Here is a 16,229-nt window from a genome sequence, read left to right as displayed (position 1 = left end):
AACCTAATATGATTAAAGAGAAAACAGTACTTATAAGAAATTGCAGCATCCGTTATAGACTAAAACATTATATACGTACAGTGTGAAGTTTACAATTTGTTTCTTATTATACACAGCACTACTAAAATTCGCCGTTGTTTCATTAATATTCGACGGCATCAGTATGTAAAATCGTTGTCAATGGCTTTACAAATAAAATTTAACTTATATAATTTTTTTCCCGATAATCATCTGATTTCGTGTAGATTGACCATACAGCGACATCTACAATAAATTGTTATCAACAAATAAAGATGACACCCCAATAATAATAAATCATGTCATCTCATATAATGTCAATCAAGTTCTGAGCAGGAGTGCTATGTCACACAGAGAAGTGAATCACAATACTAATCACTATCACTACAGTAAACACAACACCAGCTATACACAAAACACGTCGAACTGAGATCTTTGGTGTCTTCTTTGATAGTGGCGAAACGTTTCTCTTCAGTATAACATCTAAATGGCTGAAAAAAGAGTCTCTCTGCTCAGTTGCTTTCGGGCTATTTTTCTCAGCTGTATTACACATAGTTACAGCCTCCACGCCTGTTTTCTGCAAGAAGTCCTTTAGTTCCTTATTTGTGTTTAAAAATTCCTGTAATGTCGCATCCTCCAAATAATCTTCGAACGTCAAAACCACCAACGCATAGTCTTTTAATCCGTCCCCGAACAAGTTATTTACCAGTTCTAGTACAGACGGACGAGATTGCGTGAATGCTTTGATGGAATAGACGATCACAATCGCTTGAAAACCATTCTTGTACAAATTCTGGAATCTCGCGTTTGACTGCAGTGTTTTTAGTGAAGGTGTATCGATAAAGATGATTCTTCCATCTTGACCAGTAAAATCGACTTCCTGTACCTCTGAAGTTATGGTTTTGTCCACTGCCCATGTTACTCCCACGGCGCATTTGTCCTCTCCCATTACAGTGTTGATAACCGAGCTTTTCCCATGGCCTGTGCCGCCAACAACAACGACCTTGGGGGGAGAGGCTGCTTCTCTTGTCTTCATTGTCGTTAGCTCTATGGAGCTTTCCTCCATTAAACTGTCGGACTTAGGATGTCTCTCTGAAATGTGAAAAGATGTTAAGCCATTAAGGAAGACTTAATACATGACTGTATATAATGTAATCGATAGTTCGTCAGGCACGTAGCATTGGGGGGGGGGGGGGGCAGCCCCCACACTTGTCCCCCCCCCCCCTCCCCACTTTTTTGCGCAGACAAAGAATTTACATACAAAAAATTGAATTAACATAGAGTTACCCCCCCCCCCCACTTTTCTGGGACCATATAAAAAATTGAATTGAAAAAAAGGAAATAAACAGTGAAATTGAAGTTAAAAGTATACTTGTACATGTGCCTCCTTTTAATACATTTCTTTAATTATTATTTATCATGATAACACCAGAGACAATTGTACACATTCAAATCCTAATTTTTAATAGACCAATTTTGTGTTTATTCTTTCTCTGTGGAACTTTGAATCCCTCCTGACGCCCGATTATTGGTCTAAAGGTCACGATTTTAATAATTTAGAATTTACATTTAATTCATATAGTCTGATTTAGCTTTATTACCAATAGTACGTATGGCATATCTGGTCGACTGGATTTTGAAAAGATCTATCCGACTTTTACAGTTTTGTGATTATATTCCCTTTGAAAAGTATTTGCTTCTCTATTTTGATAATTTAGATACCCATTCCCATAAACGTGATTTGTATCAAGATGAACCCATTCTTTGGCTCAAGTATTGGTCCTTAGTTGAAATTACGATCAGGTTCCATATGTCAATTTTTTTCTTTTCACTATATATTTCATTGAAAACCAACATTTTTCAAAGAATCGTTAAAAATAACCCCTTCACTGATTTCGAAAAGACTTGGATTGATAAATTTAGTATTCCTCTAGCTTTTTTGGCATCAAATTTAAATATTTTTGCAACCTTCAGTTCTTGAGATTTGATATTCACAATCAAAAGTAAGATTTTTCAGCTCGCATATTGCAAAGGATTTTTAGTAGAGCATTTAAAAAAATATCTTCGTGTTGTGTTTGATATATCAAATTTTACAAAAAAGTTGTCACAAAACCAATTCTATGTATTTTAAAAAGTGCAAATTGAATCTACTTTAATCAATAAAAATTTCTTCAAAATCTGACAAAAGATAACAACAAAAGCCCTTTTAAATACAAGTCTTGTTTTCAATGAAATATATCGGGAAAAAAGAAAAGTTGACATACTTTTGGCACGTTATTGTGTACTTTGTGTTATACAGTAGTTCTAGAGATTTATAAATATTTGAAAAGAATTTCCTTTCTACAGGGATTGATCCAAAAGTCACACTTTACTTAAACACGTTCACTTTAGTTCCATTGAATAAAATAAAAAAAACCTTTCTCTACATTACATCCAGCAAAAATTATTAAAATCGGCAATGTGTTTTTTAAGATCCATGTTCAATTACCTAAGGAGTTGAAGAGTTTTTCTCTAGAGTCTACAGAATTCAGAATTATTCTCAATCGGATAAGTTTTGAATATTTCACGTCATGATCTCTCTCTCTCTCTCTCTCTCTCTCTCTCTCTCTCTCTCTCTCTCTCTCATGTACCAAAACTTTATACTCGTTTGGAACTACTGGTGTGCTGTACAGGCACATAGCATAATATTCGGCCTCTCCTACCTCTTCTCACAGCAAACAGTTTTTATGGAAATTTAAATTAGCATGGAGTCCCCCCCCCCACACTTTTTTAGAGATGTAAAAAAAAATTAAGTGAAAAAAGGAAAGACTGAACAGATGTTTTATGTGTATGTTGCAATCTTAATTAATATAGTTCATATTTATGTTGAACTCCGAGGTGAAAGGTCAGTGTTGTACGTGATACAATGTACAAATGTAATGGTTAATAGGACTAAATTCAGACTTACTACTAAAATATGCATCATAATTTTTTTGCAATCAGAGGTATCCTCTGTAGATGTCTTCAAGTGCTAGGGGGCTAGTGTAGTGTACGTGAATACATGTATGTGATAAATTTAAGGCTTTAACGTTTTCGTTAGAAACACGTGCATATGGTCCACGTATTACAATCCTTTTTTTTTTAATTAAAGGACAACTTGTTATAAGGTTACATGCACAACCCATTCCGATTCTGCTTCCCTTGAAGGTGTTTTATGCAATGTCTGAACTTATTTAGCCTTCCGGTTCAGGTGAGCTAAAAAAGAAATCGATTTTAGGTGTAAGAGTGTGGGGGGGGGGGGGGGGGGTGGGGTAAAAATTCCAAATAAAGAGAACTAGTCTTCTTGTTGTCCCCTATGACACTGTTTTTCTATAAGGGCTTGACATTGAATAAATAGTCAAAACGTCTGTATACTAGATTTATTTTTATGCCTAAACAAATCACTTCTATATCGTAAAATATGTGTACATATGGTGTCACGGAAATAATATACGGTTCGCGAGGAAATAATATACAATTTTATCACATTAAATGGTAAAAATACTTACCAGAAGCTCTGTAATGCATCGGCTACTGCCTAGGCAAACGATACCAACGCGACGTTGAGCAGTGATGGATAACACATACTTTGGAATGTGTGTATGTGTGTGTGTATGACGCAGCAAGCCAGACAGCGGTTCCCATAATGCCACAGGATTTGATGAGCCAGCCGACTCAATTCTCTAAGTAAGTACATTGCACAAGAATTGAATCTATCGACATTAATAAAATCTGCTTGACGGTTTTGATATGCTGTTTGATTGTTTTGTTGCAATATTTGGGCGTAATTGATTAAATTCTTTTATACCAAACAGGTATACATATAATAATATTTATGGGGAAGTCTATTTATACTTGGTGGTAGCCATGCATGAGATCAATTATAGATGCACAGCAGAGGTATTTTTACAAGACAAGAGTCATGTTCTTTTATATGCTGAAATATAAAAAAAATTATGATGCTTTCGAAAAGAAGGGTAGGAATAGCTAGCTTTGATTATTGGACAAGGCGATTATAATTACCGAATGCCATTTATGTACTGTACAAAACGATGCACAATATACATTATAACAATAACTTCAAGTTGCTAATTCAACTACGTTTATCTATTAGATTAAAAGATAATGAAAAACAATACCGCTTACCTAGATTAGGTAAGCTGTATTTTTTCATGAAAAAAAAATTAATATATGACGTCAGGTGCCTGTGGCAGCTTTATATTTATCTTCATTCCAGAAGCAAGTTCGCCCCGTCCTCCAATGTTTGAATCGGTTCATAGAACAGACGCTAGATTTGAAACAATTTTAGGAAAGACAAAGTGATTGATTTATTTGATCGACGTCCTTGTTTTTTTTTAACGTTTTTGTTTTTTATGTTTTTGTCTTAAAATGGTAACCGTCTTTATCATTTCTTGGTACAACATCGGCAGCAATTTCATCCATTGTTGGAAATAACTTCAACATTTACCCCAAGTCTAACATATTGTTAAAATTAATGTGTGAAAACTTAGTAGGTATGAACTACTTGTAGTATGTAGTCCATTAACTATCATGGACAAACGGTCCGCGATCCAACCTGAAAACCGATAGTTTTAAATTTTCCGAATTTTAAAACTTTAATGTAATACATTATCAACCAATAGTTAAGTTGCACACGAAATGAGATTCTGACGAGAAATGAATAGGACCGAGGAAGGCCGTGCTGATTTCTAAGGAGTGCTTGTGTCCTAGAGGGGCTAAGCTATAAATTGCCTGGCGCATGCTGAGAGGCAGTCTTGGCCTAAATACGTAAAGAGAGGAATACCTAGGTCATTCTACTTGAACATGTTAAAAAGATTATATAATAAGTTTTTCCTTAAATGCTTCCATACATGTACAGTATATTTTCCAACCTTATTCCTTCCCTAGAAATTTATTCTAAAGAAAATTTAGTGTTACCAATAGCCATTTTTTTTATCTAGTTGGAAAGTTTGTTGGAAAATTCTAAATAAAAAAAAATAAAATTTAGGTGTTAACAAGTTTTTCTTTCATTTCTTATTTATTCATTTTTTTTTTATTTTTGTTGGACCTTATGTTCGTAGATTTGATGGGCAATATGGCTGCAAAAGAAGCTGACATAGAAAATTCTTCAGGTGTGTATGTTTTTACATAAAAATTGTTATTGAATTTCAAGCACTTTGTCTTTTATCAAATAAAGTAGATCACATGTTTACACATTTTATGGGTAATATTGCTACGCAAGATACTCGGTGAGTAAATTCGGGTATGCACACTCATAAAAACTATCTTGGAAATTTTTTGTCTTTTTCAAATCATATTAACAGATTTCATGGATGATATGGATTCGCAAAAATCTGGTGGAGGAAAGTCGGGTGAGTAAATTTCTACATTAAATGATTTATAAATTTCTATTAGAGTTTTGTTCAAAGATAGATATATTTTTAAATGTACATTTATTAATCTAAAACAGACGGCCGTCAGTCACAAGAATCTGCCATGCAAAAAGAGAAGCCGTCTGCGTCTGCTGAATCTAATAGAAAAATAGAAGAGAGACGGGTTATTCTTGTTGGCAAACTTGGAGCAGGCAAAAGTCACAGTGGAAATGGAATTTTAGGAACTAAACAATTTAAGAGTAAACAGTGCTGGTCCTCTGTAACTCGGAAATGTGATTACGGTACGGCCGTCAGGAATGGAATTAGATATCGAATTTTTGATACACCCGGAATTAACTCACCTAAGAATATCAGTAATGAAATTGATGTAGAAACTGAAATTCGTCGATGTTTATTCTGTACGTCTCCGGGTTTCCACGCCATTGTTCTTGTTTTGTCGGCTGCTGAAAGAATCACAAATGAAGATCTACAAATGCTGAAAACCCTTGACAAGATGTTAGGTGAAAGTTCGTTTAGGTATATGATCCTTGTGGTAACCAAATTAGAAAATGACGAATCTCTCTTGAACGAGATGATTGCAGCAGCACCGGAAGTTGCGAAACTAAATGTTAAATGCGAGGAAAGACGAGTTATTTTTGGCGACGATAAGAAAGAAATACCACCAGAATGTCTGCAAAAATTTGATAAAGTTATAACAGAACTTATTGAAGAAAATACAAAATACGGTAAAGAGTATTACAGACACAAGTATTACGACCAAGCAACTGGAATACTGAAGCTAGATAAGGACGATTACAAGAAAAAGCATCCAGAAATATCCGATAGTGAGGCTTTTGAAATAGTTAGAAACGAAGCAGCAGTTGGGCGTTCCCCACGGGATAGCGAACTTCGAAAAATTACAGATTGCTATTGCGTTATTTCATGAAGGTGTATGTCTTATTTTTGTAGAATATCATAAATCTTTGTCTGGTGATGTTTATGTTTATTCTCTCAATTTGCTATTTCGCTGATCACTATTGGTCTATTTGTATCGTTTTAATAGCTAATCACTGTTGTCGGAAGCAAATTGAAAATGGGGGGGGGGGGGGGGGGGGGGGGAGTATAACTATACTTCCAAAAAAAATTTTCCCCTCGAAATCATGAAAATTTTAATCCGTGTGTGTGGGGAGTGGGGGTGGGGGGGGGGGGGGTATACCTCTACTTCTAAAACATAAATTTACCTACCCAAAATTCTCCCCCCCCCCCCAAAAAAAAAATCATGAAATTCCTAATCCCGGGGTGGGGGGGGGGGGGGAGTGGGCATATTACTCCAACTTTTTTAATCTTTTTTAATCGTTAAGCCCACCCAACCCCCAACCCCAACCCCCTGGTTCCGACGCCTATGCTAATCTTAATTATAAGTATCTTTGATATAACAAAATAAGGAGAAAAATTCAATATTTATTTGTTTTATATGATATAAAATGGTTTTGGGCAGTTTTTGGTTTATAAACTGCGAAGCTGTTTTTTTTAAAAAGTGTAAAGTGTTTCAAACAATTTTATATCGCATAAAACAAATAAATATTGAATTCATTGCTTATTACCTATTTTTTTCTTAATAGCAGATAAAACGGTCATTTGACCTTAAAAATGACGTCAAATTGTACAGAATTCAAAGGTAACATTGGGGCGGATTGATAAGTTTTTGACATTAGTTTTAACTTTGACGTGGGCAATTTAATCTTTATATGATATAAAACAATTTTTAACCAGTCAGAAATCGCGTTACAACCAGAATTGAATTGTTATGAGTTAACGCTCCTTTGTCAAAAACCAATAATTTCTTCCTTTCCAATAGTCAATATTTTGGTCAAAAAATATTTTTCCGTTTTAAGTGTTAACAATGTTTTTGACATTAGTTTTAACTTTGACGTAGGCAATAAAATCTTTATATTATATAAAACAATTTTTAACCAATCAGAAATCGCGTTACAACCAGAATTGAATTATTATGAGTTTACGCTCCTTTATCAAAAACCAATAAATTCTTCCTTTCCAATAGTCAATATTTTGGTCAAAAAATATTTTTCCGTTTTAGGTGTTAACAATGCTTCAGTAAGGCATTTCTAATCGTCAACTAATTTGAGTGTCAATAGCCGACTTACAAGCGAGATACAGGGCTCACAGTTCTTTGTTACGTAAACACATGAAATGAATATGACAAACGCTTAGAACTTTTTGATATTTAAAACATTTAGCAGATAAAGATTTGCTTGAAAAAGAACTTTTCTTGGTATATTGAACCAGTGTAAACAAAACATGGCACGAACCTTATTTACATACCAACAAATTGTGAGCTCTGTATATTGTCTATAACTCTTTGACTGAAACTGATTATTAGAAACGCATTGATAAAGCATTGTAAATAATAAAAAACAGAAAATAAATTTGATCAAAATCGTGACCATGACCGTTTAAAGGTATCTATGCCGTTTTAAATGAAAACTTTAAAAGAGAGAAATATATTCACTTTCCATTAAGCTATTTACTTTCTGCAAATTATACAATTTAAATCAAACGCATTTAACAGTTTTTAAGTAAGGAATAAGGAATCATTCTTCGAGTATTTTGAGGTGATAATTTTGGTCGGGGCGTGATCAAATCTAATAAAGCCCGAAGGGCTTTTTGATAGATTTGATCACGCCACGACCGAAATTATCACCTCATAATATTCAAAGAATGATTCCTTATAACTTATATTTATAAAATTTTAAACCATTGTACAATTAAATATTTAAATATGAATAAGCAAACCCTGCTGGCGCCTCAATTTGGCTTTATGAGTTATATAGTACAAAGTCGATACATAGTATTGTCACAGGCAAAGACACTGGAAACTGTAAATATAAGAAATTCGAGTTTATTATTTTTTTTGACCGGGCCGGTCAATAAACGCCCAACTTTAAAATATTCTTTAGCATGTGATGTGAAAAGCTAATTTTAGAACGTACACAAGAGGTCGTCGCGGAAACGTGGTCGGTCCATTGACAGTGTAATAACGCGTTCGAAGAGAAAAGAAAGAAAGAAACAGTTTGACAGAAAACGTAGTAAAATGAGAATTTAAATTGAAGACCCCTTTGAGCGGTGGACACGTGATAGAAAGTTCGTGTTTAACTATGGGCGTGTCGGTTTCTTGCGATAGACAGGTGGGTCATGCAGTTGTGTGTTTTCTTTTTTAAGAAGATATTTAATCATAAAGGAAGAGAAGGTTATGTGTATGGTACAATATTCATTGTCTGAATATAATAAAACTTATATAGCTATCAATCGAATACTTAAAATCTATAAATTGTATATGTTTTGAGTCGAGCGGGCCCCAGACGGGATAATTTTGACGCTCTATTATGACAATACATGTTGTCAATGTATGAAAAAAATGGTCTCACCGATTGTCTTCGACACCGATACGCAACCATCCTCATAAAATGCAGATAACAATATCTGATATTTTTCTTTTTACAGGCACAAACCTGTTTGAATTCAAACAAATGTAAACATACCTGTCGTATTAATACCTCGTTCTTCATGCTGCTTTTATCCATTACTATTCCCGCGCACATGCAGAAATCCCCCACGTTAATCGTTTATGAATATGCATAGGTAAATCGCCGTTATTCATTTTCAAATTATGGCTAGTTACTCGTTGATATTTGAAAATTGCAAAGTTTTCTATAAACTTCTTTTTCATATATCTAGTCATGTTGACAACATTTAGGTCTGGTTTTCAACATTGCAAAAAATGCCGTTAAAAACGAAATATATACTTAAATATGATTTCATTATTCTAAGACGGACGCATGCTATTAATGAATTTAGATAAATTCATTTGATCATTTTATAACAAATATATCCTGTCATCCTGCTTTGGGCCTGTGAATCGCACTTCATGAGTTCGAATCTATTTAGGGCTTTTGTTTACTGAATTGAAGTTTTGAAACTATAATTTTGTAAATCCAAAATTGACCTTTTTCCGCCTATTTGACTTCTATACTTCGTATCCTTCATGCTGTCTATCATAATAAAGTTAGTTTTTGTTAATTTGTGAAACCATTTCAAGGTGTAGAGAGCCATCTAAAAGGAAAAGGAACAACAATGATAAATTGTAATTGTACCCAACAGTGATATAAGCATCATTTAATAATCATGATTATTAATAATCTGAACAGACAAGACAGTAACATTTTGCATTAACAATGATTTTAATGAACACCTAGATCATAATTTGGACAATGTATAATCTACTCTCTATATTCTGATTAAATCTTTATTGATCATACTAGTATGACATATATAGTGCACTGGTTTTTTTATCCAATACAATATCTACCATATTGGGATTACATGTATCTTTCAATTGAAATGGATCCTCACAGTTTCAAAAGATCTAGACTTAGTCTTAAATGTTATGAGGATTAAATGCACATACTTGCACATTCTATGATAAAAGTACATACACAAAGTTTTGTACTGCATCAGTTAGGAAAACAACGCGACGTTCAGCAGTGATGTACAAGATATATCACACATGTAACTTAGGAATGTGTGTGTAAGTGTGAGGCAACGAAACAGACGGCGATTACCCATAGTAACATAGGATCGCGTGAGCCAGCCGACTCCTGTCTCTCAGTAAGTGTTTAAGGTATTTAATCTATCTAAATTAATAAAATCTGCTAGAAAGTTTCGTTAAACAATTTGATCATTTTGTTGCAGTGGATGTAATTTTGGTGTAATTGTTAAAATCATTTAACCAAACAGGTATACATATGGCAATATAACTGAGAAAATATTATTGCCCCAAGAAAGCAAGCATGTGAACATTAAGCTATATTTACATCTACCGAGCATTTTTTAGTTTACTTCTTAGATTAAAAAAACGAACTTTTTCATAGCTCTATAAAAACTGACAGGGATTTTATTGGTTACTTAGATACATAGTAATGGTTATTTTGTGGTGTCCTTTTACATGCCGACATAGAAACAAAATTTATAAATACTAGTATGCTCTCAAACAAAAGGATAGGAAGGTAAGCTTTAATGATTTGACAAGACGATTGTATTTACCGAATACCAGGTCCTGACTATACAGCGTAAGGGTTAACCAAATGATGCCTCATATCACTTTGGAATATAGTATGCCTGTAATCACAGCACAAGACTTTCCGCGACCTCATTCCTTGCTGATCTACATATGCACATATATGAAGAAAATGACAGATTTAACTGTAATTCCATTCATCCGGCCGAAAAAAGGATATTGTACATGTAACTACAATAACACCTAGTCTCTCATTCATTGTAACTTCGTTACTAATTTATCCAAACTTTGCTGCGAGTTTCTCTCTCTCTCTCTCTCTCTCTCTCTCTCTCTCTCTCTCTCTCTCTCACACACACACACACACACACACACACACACACACACACACAAGAAATCATATTGACGCAAGCGTCAAATGGGCCGCAAAAAATATAATTGTTGTATGAATCATTGGTTGTTTACAGAAAAACACACCACAAAGAAGAAAATAAGAGTTGGTTGTACTAATTTTTATGGTAAATTTTAATATACTTTCAGCAACTTGTTTTGAAGTTTAACATTTTACTATTATCATAAGGAATCGATCTCGTTACTATAAGCATTTCTAACGAAAATTTTATGATCATTGCCATAGTATGAAGTAATGGAGAACACATTGATTTGTACATTACTCTAATACAAAGTTCAACACATCATTTGAAATTTATCTTGGAGATTATGTATTTCAAACCATTTTGGTATTTTTGTTGTTGCATTGTATTGAATAAAAACTTAATGCATTAGTTTAATATATGATTTCAAGGGACCTCATAATAAAATAAAAATGGATAAGTTCAAATTTTCCAGTCAATTCAAATTTTCATTTCTGTCATATTCTTGCGTAAATAATTGATATAATGTCATTTCATGATATTTTCTACCACATTTTACATGGAAATATAATAAATACACACGCAAAGTCATTTTATTTGACACGGCACATAGAAATTCAAATATATCATTTATATAAAATTTAATGACATTCAGGTCTTTAGTTTTGCAGGTCTTTAGTATGTCCCGCATACCGTTTTGAAAAGAATGACGAACTCCGAAATTTTTAGTCTCGTTCAACCAGACACTCGGCTGTGTCCGTAAATCTCCGACGAACAGAGAGGTTCTCTGCTCGTCGGAGATTTACGGAGACAGCCGAACGTCTGGTTGAACGAGAGTCTCGATAAAAACGCGCCAAATACGACAATCTACTAAGTATGACATACTTTTCATTTACGAGTAAAACAAAAAATATGTGATATTTTCTAAAAGGCATAAAACATATTTCTACATGCAAATTTACTTTTAATTCATAAAAATAAGCATAAAATTAATTCTACTAAAAAAGAACTATCCCGCAGAAACGCAGTAACAATATTTAAATGTGTATCAAATAACGGACCGCCTTCCGGCGGCCCGTAAATAAGGTTTAACGATGTGTGTTTTGTTGTGTTTTGGACTTTTGCCAGCTTTGATGGTGATCTTTATCCTCCTCTCCATAATGTCATGATTTTTATAGAAGAATCAGACACTTTATTTGAATTTCAGTTGTAATTTAAACAATTTTGTAAAAGGTAAGCTGAATTTTTCAGATGATTAGGGGTTGGGGTTTATGGTTTTGTTTTTTGTATTTTGTTACTTTTTTCTTTTTCTTTTTTTTTTTTTGGGGGGGGGGGTTCTTTGACTCTGTTTTAGGACAGGGTAAGTTTTATTTTTATTATCTTTGTAAAACGAATGCATTTTATCGGCAGCAATTTCATTTCAAGACAAAAAGATTTATTGAAATTAATGAACTTTGACGGCAGACCAAGTTATAATCAGAAGAAAAATCAAATGCATGACCAGCCAAAAGTTAGACAGAAATGAGATTCTGTATATGGGGAATAAAGAGGGCAGACTAAGGGGATACAGGTTTGTTTTGGTTTGTCTGTGTGCTAGACAGTCTGATTAATTAAAACCACCCCTTCTCCTTACACTTGTCAGGGGGCCCTGATGAGTGTAGGGAGAAGAATGGGGGGGGGGGGGGGTAATCAGACTTTGTGCTAAACGTACTAAACTTTAGTTGTCTAGCACCTGCTTAGAAGCAGTCTTGACCTGAAGGGAAATAAATAATACCTTTCATTTAAAGGACAGATAAAGCTACTTTAACATGACATTGTATAAAAAGTATCTTTATTATATTATTTCTTATTACTTTCTAAGCAACGAAATTTCTTCCCAAATTAGTTTTTTTTAAATTTTAAAAGAAATTTATTGTAATGTATAACCAAGCGAGATGGAAGACATTTGAAAACATTTGAAATTTACGGGTAAAAGACGGGGTTTTTGTATAATTTACTTTTAACATTAGGGGTTATAGGGTTTTTTCTTTCTTTCTTTTGTTTTCTTTTTGTTTGTTTGTTTGTTTTTCTTTTTCTTTCTTTTTTTTCTTTTGGGGGGGGGGGGTTCTTTGCTATGAGCTCAGCCGCTCTAGAGGTAAAGAAGACTTTAAAAGTGAATTTTAAAAAGTGAAAATTACAATGCAGCATTTTACCTGTTTCATGCAGTTAAGGGAGGCCGATAAATAATAAATATTCTATTGACTTACAAAGTTGCACATAGATATTACATGTATTTTCATTTGACATTCTTACCTTAATCACGTAATTTTGGATCTAAATCATTCTTTTTGCTATACTCCGTCCCAGATTTCTGCTTTTACCACTTCTTGAGTGAGATCTTGATAATCATAAATACGTTTGTGCCCGGTCGAACCTTCAACAACCTAAGAAAAATCCCGAACTGCACGAAACAACCATGACGATTTCAGACTCAAACTCCCATTTAAGACGACTTGGCTGTTTCATTTATCTAAAGTCTGATTTACATAAACAACGATTTATTATTTTTGCTCATTCTTTACGATCAATTCATTAATTTGCTAAAAGAAAATTGTAAATATAAACGATAAACTGCTTTAATGATTCATCGGGATTACGAAGGATGCGATGATTGCTGAAAAAAATAACATAATGATTTAATGAAACTCGGATTACCATTTTGATTTGTACTTTTTAAATTGATCGATACATTTTTTTATTAATATATCTTTTTTATCTAAAAGAAAAAAGAAGTTTTCCAGCAAAGTTTCTGGCACTAGGCTTTTAGCAGCGAAAGTGCATTAAATAGCAAGCTGTATGGCTGTTCCATCAGCTATACCAATAGTAGCATTCAGATCCCTGGCAAAGAGCGTATATATAATGGCTTTCAAGCAGTGATACAAAATGTTTCATACAGATAAACATCAAAATAGATATAAATATAAGCATCGAATTCTAATTTTTGGATACCGTCGGTTCTATAACACACCAGGCCGCGCAGACAAATTAAATACCGTGCTAACGTGCAGTATTCAATTTGTCGACACTGACCGACGGTATCCACAAATAAGCATTCAGTGCTTAATTAGAAGAACAGAGTGGAGATATCCACACAGAGATATCTAATTTACAAAGATCTAATAAGGTTGGTTTTTTTAATGTTTTGTGTCATTTTTACAGAAGCAAATAATTCTTTTACAATATAATGATGACTTGATGTTCACAGATTTGATGGGCAATAAGGCTACACAAGAAGCTGACAAAGAAAATTCTTCTGGTGTGTATATGTCTATATAAAATTATTTTAGAAGTACTTTGTCATTCACTATATAAAGTAAATCTTATGTTCCCACATTTCATGGGTATTATGACTAGACAAGATACTTGTTGAGGAAATATTTTTTTAAATCGTAGTCTTTTGCAAATCATGTTTACAGATTCGCAAAAAGCTGGTGCAGGAAAGTCAGGTTTGTACATTTATACACAACATTAGTTGTTCATATGAATCTAAATGGAATCTATTAAAATATATTTTTCTGTTTAAAATATGGAAGATATTACATATGTACATTCATGTACAATTATATATATATATATATATATATATATATATATATATATATATATATATATATATATATATATATATATATATATATATATATATATATATATATATATATAAAACAGACATTTTTCAAGCACAAGTAGCTGTCCTACAGAGAGAGGTACCGCATGTGTCTGCTGAACCTAATCGAAAGGTAGATGAAAGACGGATTATTCTTATTGGAAAACTTGGAGCAGGCAAAAGCCACAGTGGAAATGGAATTTTAGGAACTGAACAATTTCAGAGTGAACAGTGTTGGTCGTCTGTGACACGGAGATGTGATTACGGTACGGCCGTCAGGAATGGAATTAGATATCGAGTTTTTGATACACCTGGCGTTAACTCCCCTGAGGACACCCAAGATGAAATTGACGTAGAAAGGGAAATTCGTCGATGTTTATTTTGTACGTCTCCGGGTTTCCACGCCATTGTCCTGGTTTTGTCGGCGACTGAGAGGATCGCAAAAGAAGACCTAAAAATGCTTAAAAATCTTGACACAATGTTGGGTGAAAGTTCGTTTAAGTATATGATCCTTGTGATCACCAAGTTACAAAATGACGAATCTCGCTTGAACGAGATGATTGCAAAGGCTCCGATAGTTGCAAAACTATATGTTAAATGCGAGGCAAGACGAGTTATATTTGGTAAAGATGAGAACAAAATACCACCTGAATGTCTGCAAAAGTTTGATGAAGTGTTAACTAAACTGATTAAACAGAATACAACATACGGTAAAGAGTATTATAGACACAAGTATTACGATCAAGCAACTGAAATACTGAAGCTAGATAAGGACGATTACAAGAAAAAGCATCCGGAAATATCCGATAGTGAGGCTTTTGAAATAGTAAGAAACGAAGCAGCAATTGGGCGTTCCCCACGGGAAAGCAAACTTCTAAAAATTAAAGATCGAAATTGTCAATGTATTATTTCCTGAATACCCTTTTCATTCTCTGTTTTGCATAAATTCAAAAATATGTTTATATATTTCTTCATTTTTTCAATGGTCAATTCCGCTAATCACTACTCACAAAGTCGAGTCGAATTTCGGAGGCTTTATTCAAGCGATAGTCGAGTACTCGTTGATTTATTTGAAACTGTGTGTCTTTTTCAAATCAAATGATGCTACTGTCACATATATACACCGTATCTTGAACTCTAAAACCTTAAGAAAATTTTATTTAACGTATTCCGTTTCTAACGGAAAACCTTTTAGTGTTTATAATGTTTTTTCTTTCTTATTATTTCCTCCTTTATTGTCGGCAGAATTTCTCAGAGATGGCTACCTATGCAGATATTTTCCTGAAAATTTGGGGAATGATAGAGAATGATTATATCTCGAGGCTTTTTATTTTTTATTTTTTTTTCAAAATTGATTTCATCTCATCCGTTTCCTGTCCATCACGAAAAGTGTGTGGCATCGAGATCTCAAAAACAATAAAGACTTGAACATCCATACTTTTTTTATGTTCGTCGTAACTTTCGGTCTTCATCGGAAGTACTTCCAAAAATTTTTTTTACGTATTAAATTTATTTTGCATAGAATGAATTAATTAGTTTTAATTCTCACAAATGTCATCTATGCAATGTTAAATAAACAAAAACATTCTACTTCCAGTTAGATATCAATGTCTCAGGTAGTTTTTTAAAAACAAATCTTGTATACCCGCGAGATCTCAAAAAACTGTAAGTGATCAAGACATGAAACTAAATGGATGATAGGTATTTCA

General features: G+C 33.5%; 2 protein-coding genes across 2 annotated transcripts; one reads left to right on the top strand and one right to left on the bottom strand.

The window, feature by feature from the left end:
• Positions 1-364: 364 nt before the first annotated feature.
• On the bottom strand, positions 365-1,054 carry LOC105346672 (uncharacterized). The gene has a single exon (XM_066087286.1). It carries the CDS (start codon positions 1,052-1,054, stop codon positions 365-367), a length of 690 nt encoding a protein of 229 aa, XP_065943358.1.
• A 2,466-nt stretch (positions 1,055-3,520) lies between these two features.
• LOC117689002 (GTPase IMAP family member 8) lies at positions 3,521-15,478 on the top strand. The gene is made up of 7 exons (XM_034468515.2): positions 3,521-3,723; positions 5,118-5,168; positions 5,361-5,408; positions 5,507-6,352; positions 14,119-14,169; positions 14,330-14,359; positions 14,583-15,478. The coding sequence occupies exons 2-7, from the start codon at positions 5,123-5,125 to the stop codon at positions 15,434-15,436; spliced, it is 1,875 nt and encodes a 624-aa protein (XP_034324406.2). The 5' UTR covers positions 3,521-3,723; positions 5,118-5,122; the 3' UTR covers positions 15,437-15,478.
• Positions 15,479-16,229: the final 751 nt, after the last annotated feature.

The sequence above is a fragment of the Magallana gigas genome, chromosome 6 (genome assembly GCF_963853765.1).
Source record: "Magallana gigas chromosome 6, xbMagGiga1.1, whole genome shotgun sequence".
Taxonomy (NCBI): Eukaryota; Metazoa; Mollusca; class Bivalvia; order Ostreida; family Ostreidae; genus Magallana; species Magallana gigas.
The sequence above is the reverse complement of the archived record's forward strand: the minus strand, read 5'-3'. Positions and strand labels throughout refer to the sequence as shown.

Coding starts and splice junctions, on each gene's coding strand:
- LOC105346672 (XM_066087286.1), bottom strand. CDS start 1,054: ATGAAGACAAGAGAAGCAGCCTCTCCCCCCAAGGTCGTTGTTGTTGGC.
- LOC117689002 (XM_034468515.2), top strand. CDS start 5,123: ATGGGCAATATGGCTGCAAAAGAAGCTGACATAGAAAATTCTTCAG. Junction 5,409..5,506: donor ATCTGGTGGAGGAAAGTCGG/GTGAGTAAATTT, acceptor AATCTAAAACAG/ACGGCCGTCAGTCACAAGAA. Junction 14,170..14,329: donor TGACAAAGAAAATTCTTCTG/GTGTGTATATGT, acceptor TCATGTTTACAG/ATTCGCAAAAAGCTGGTGCA.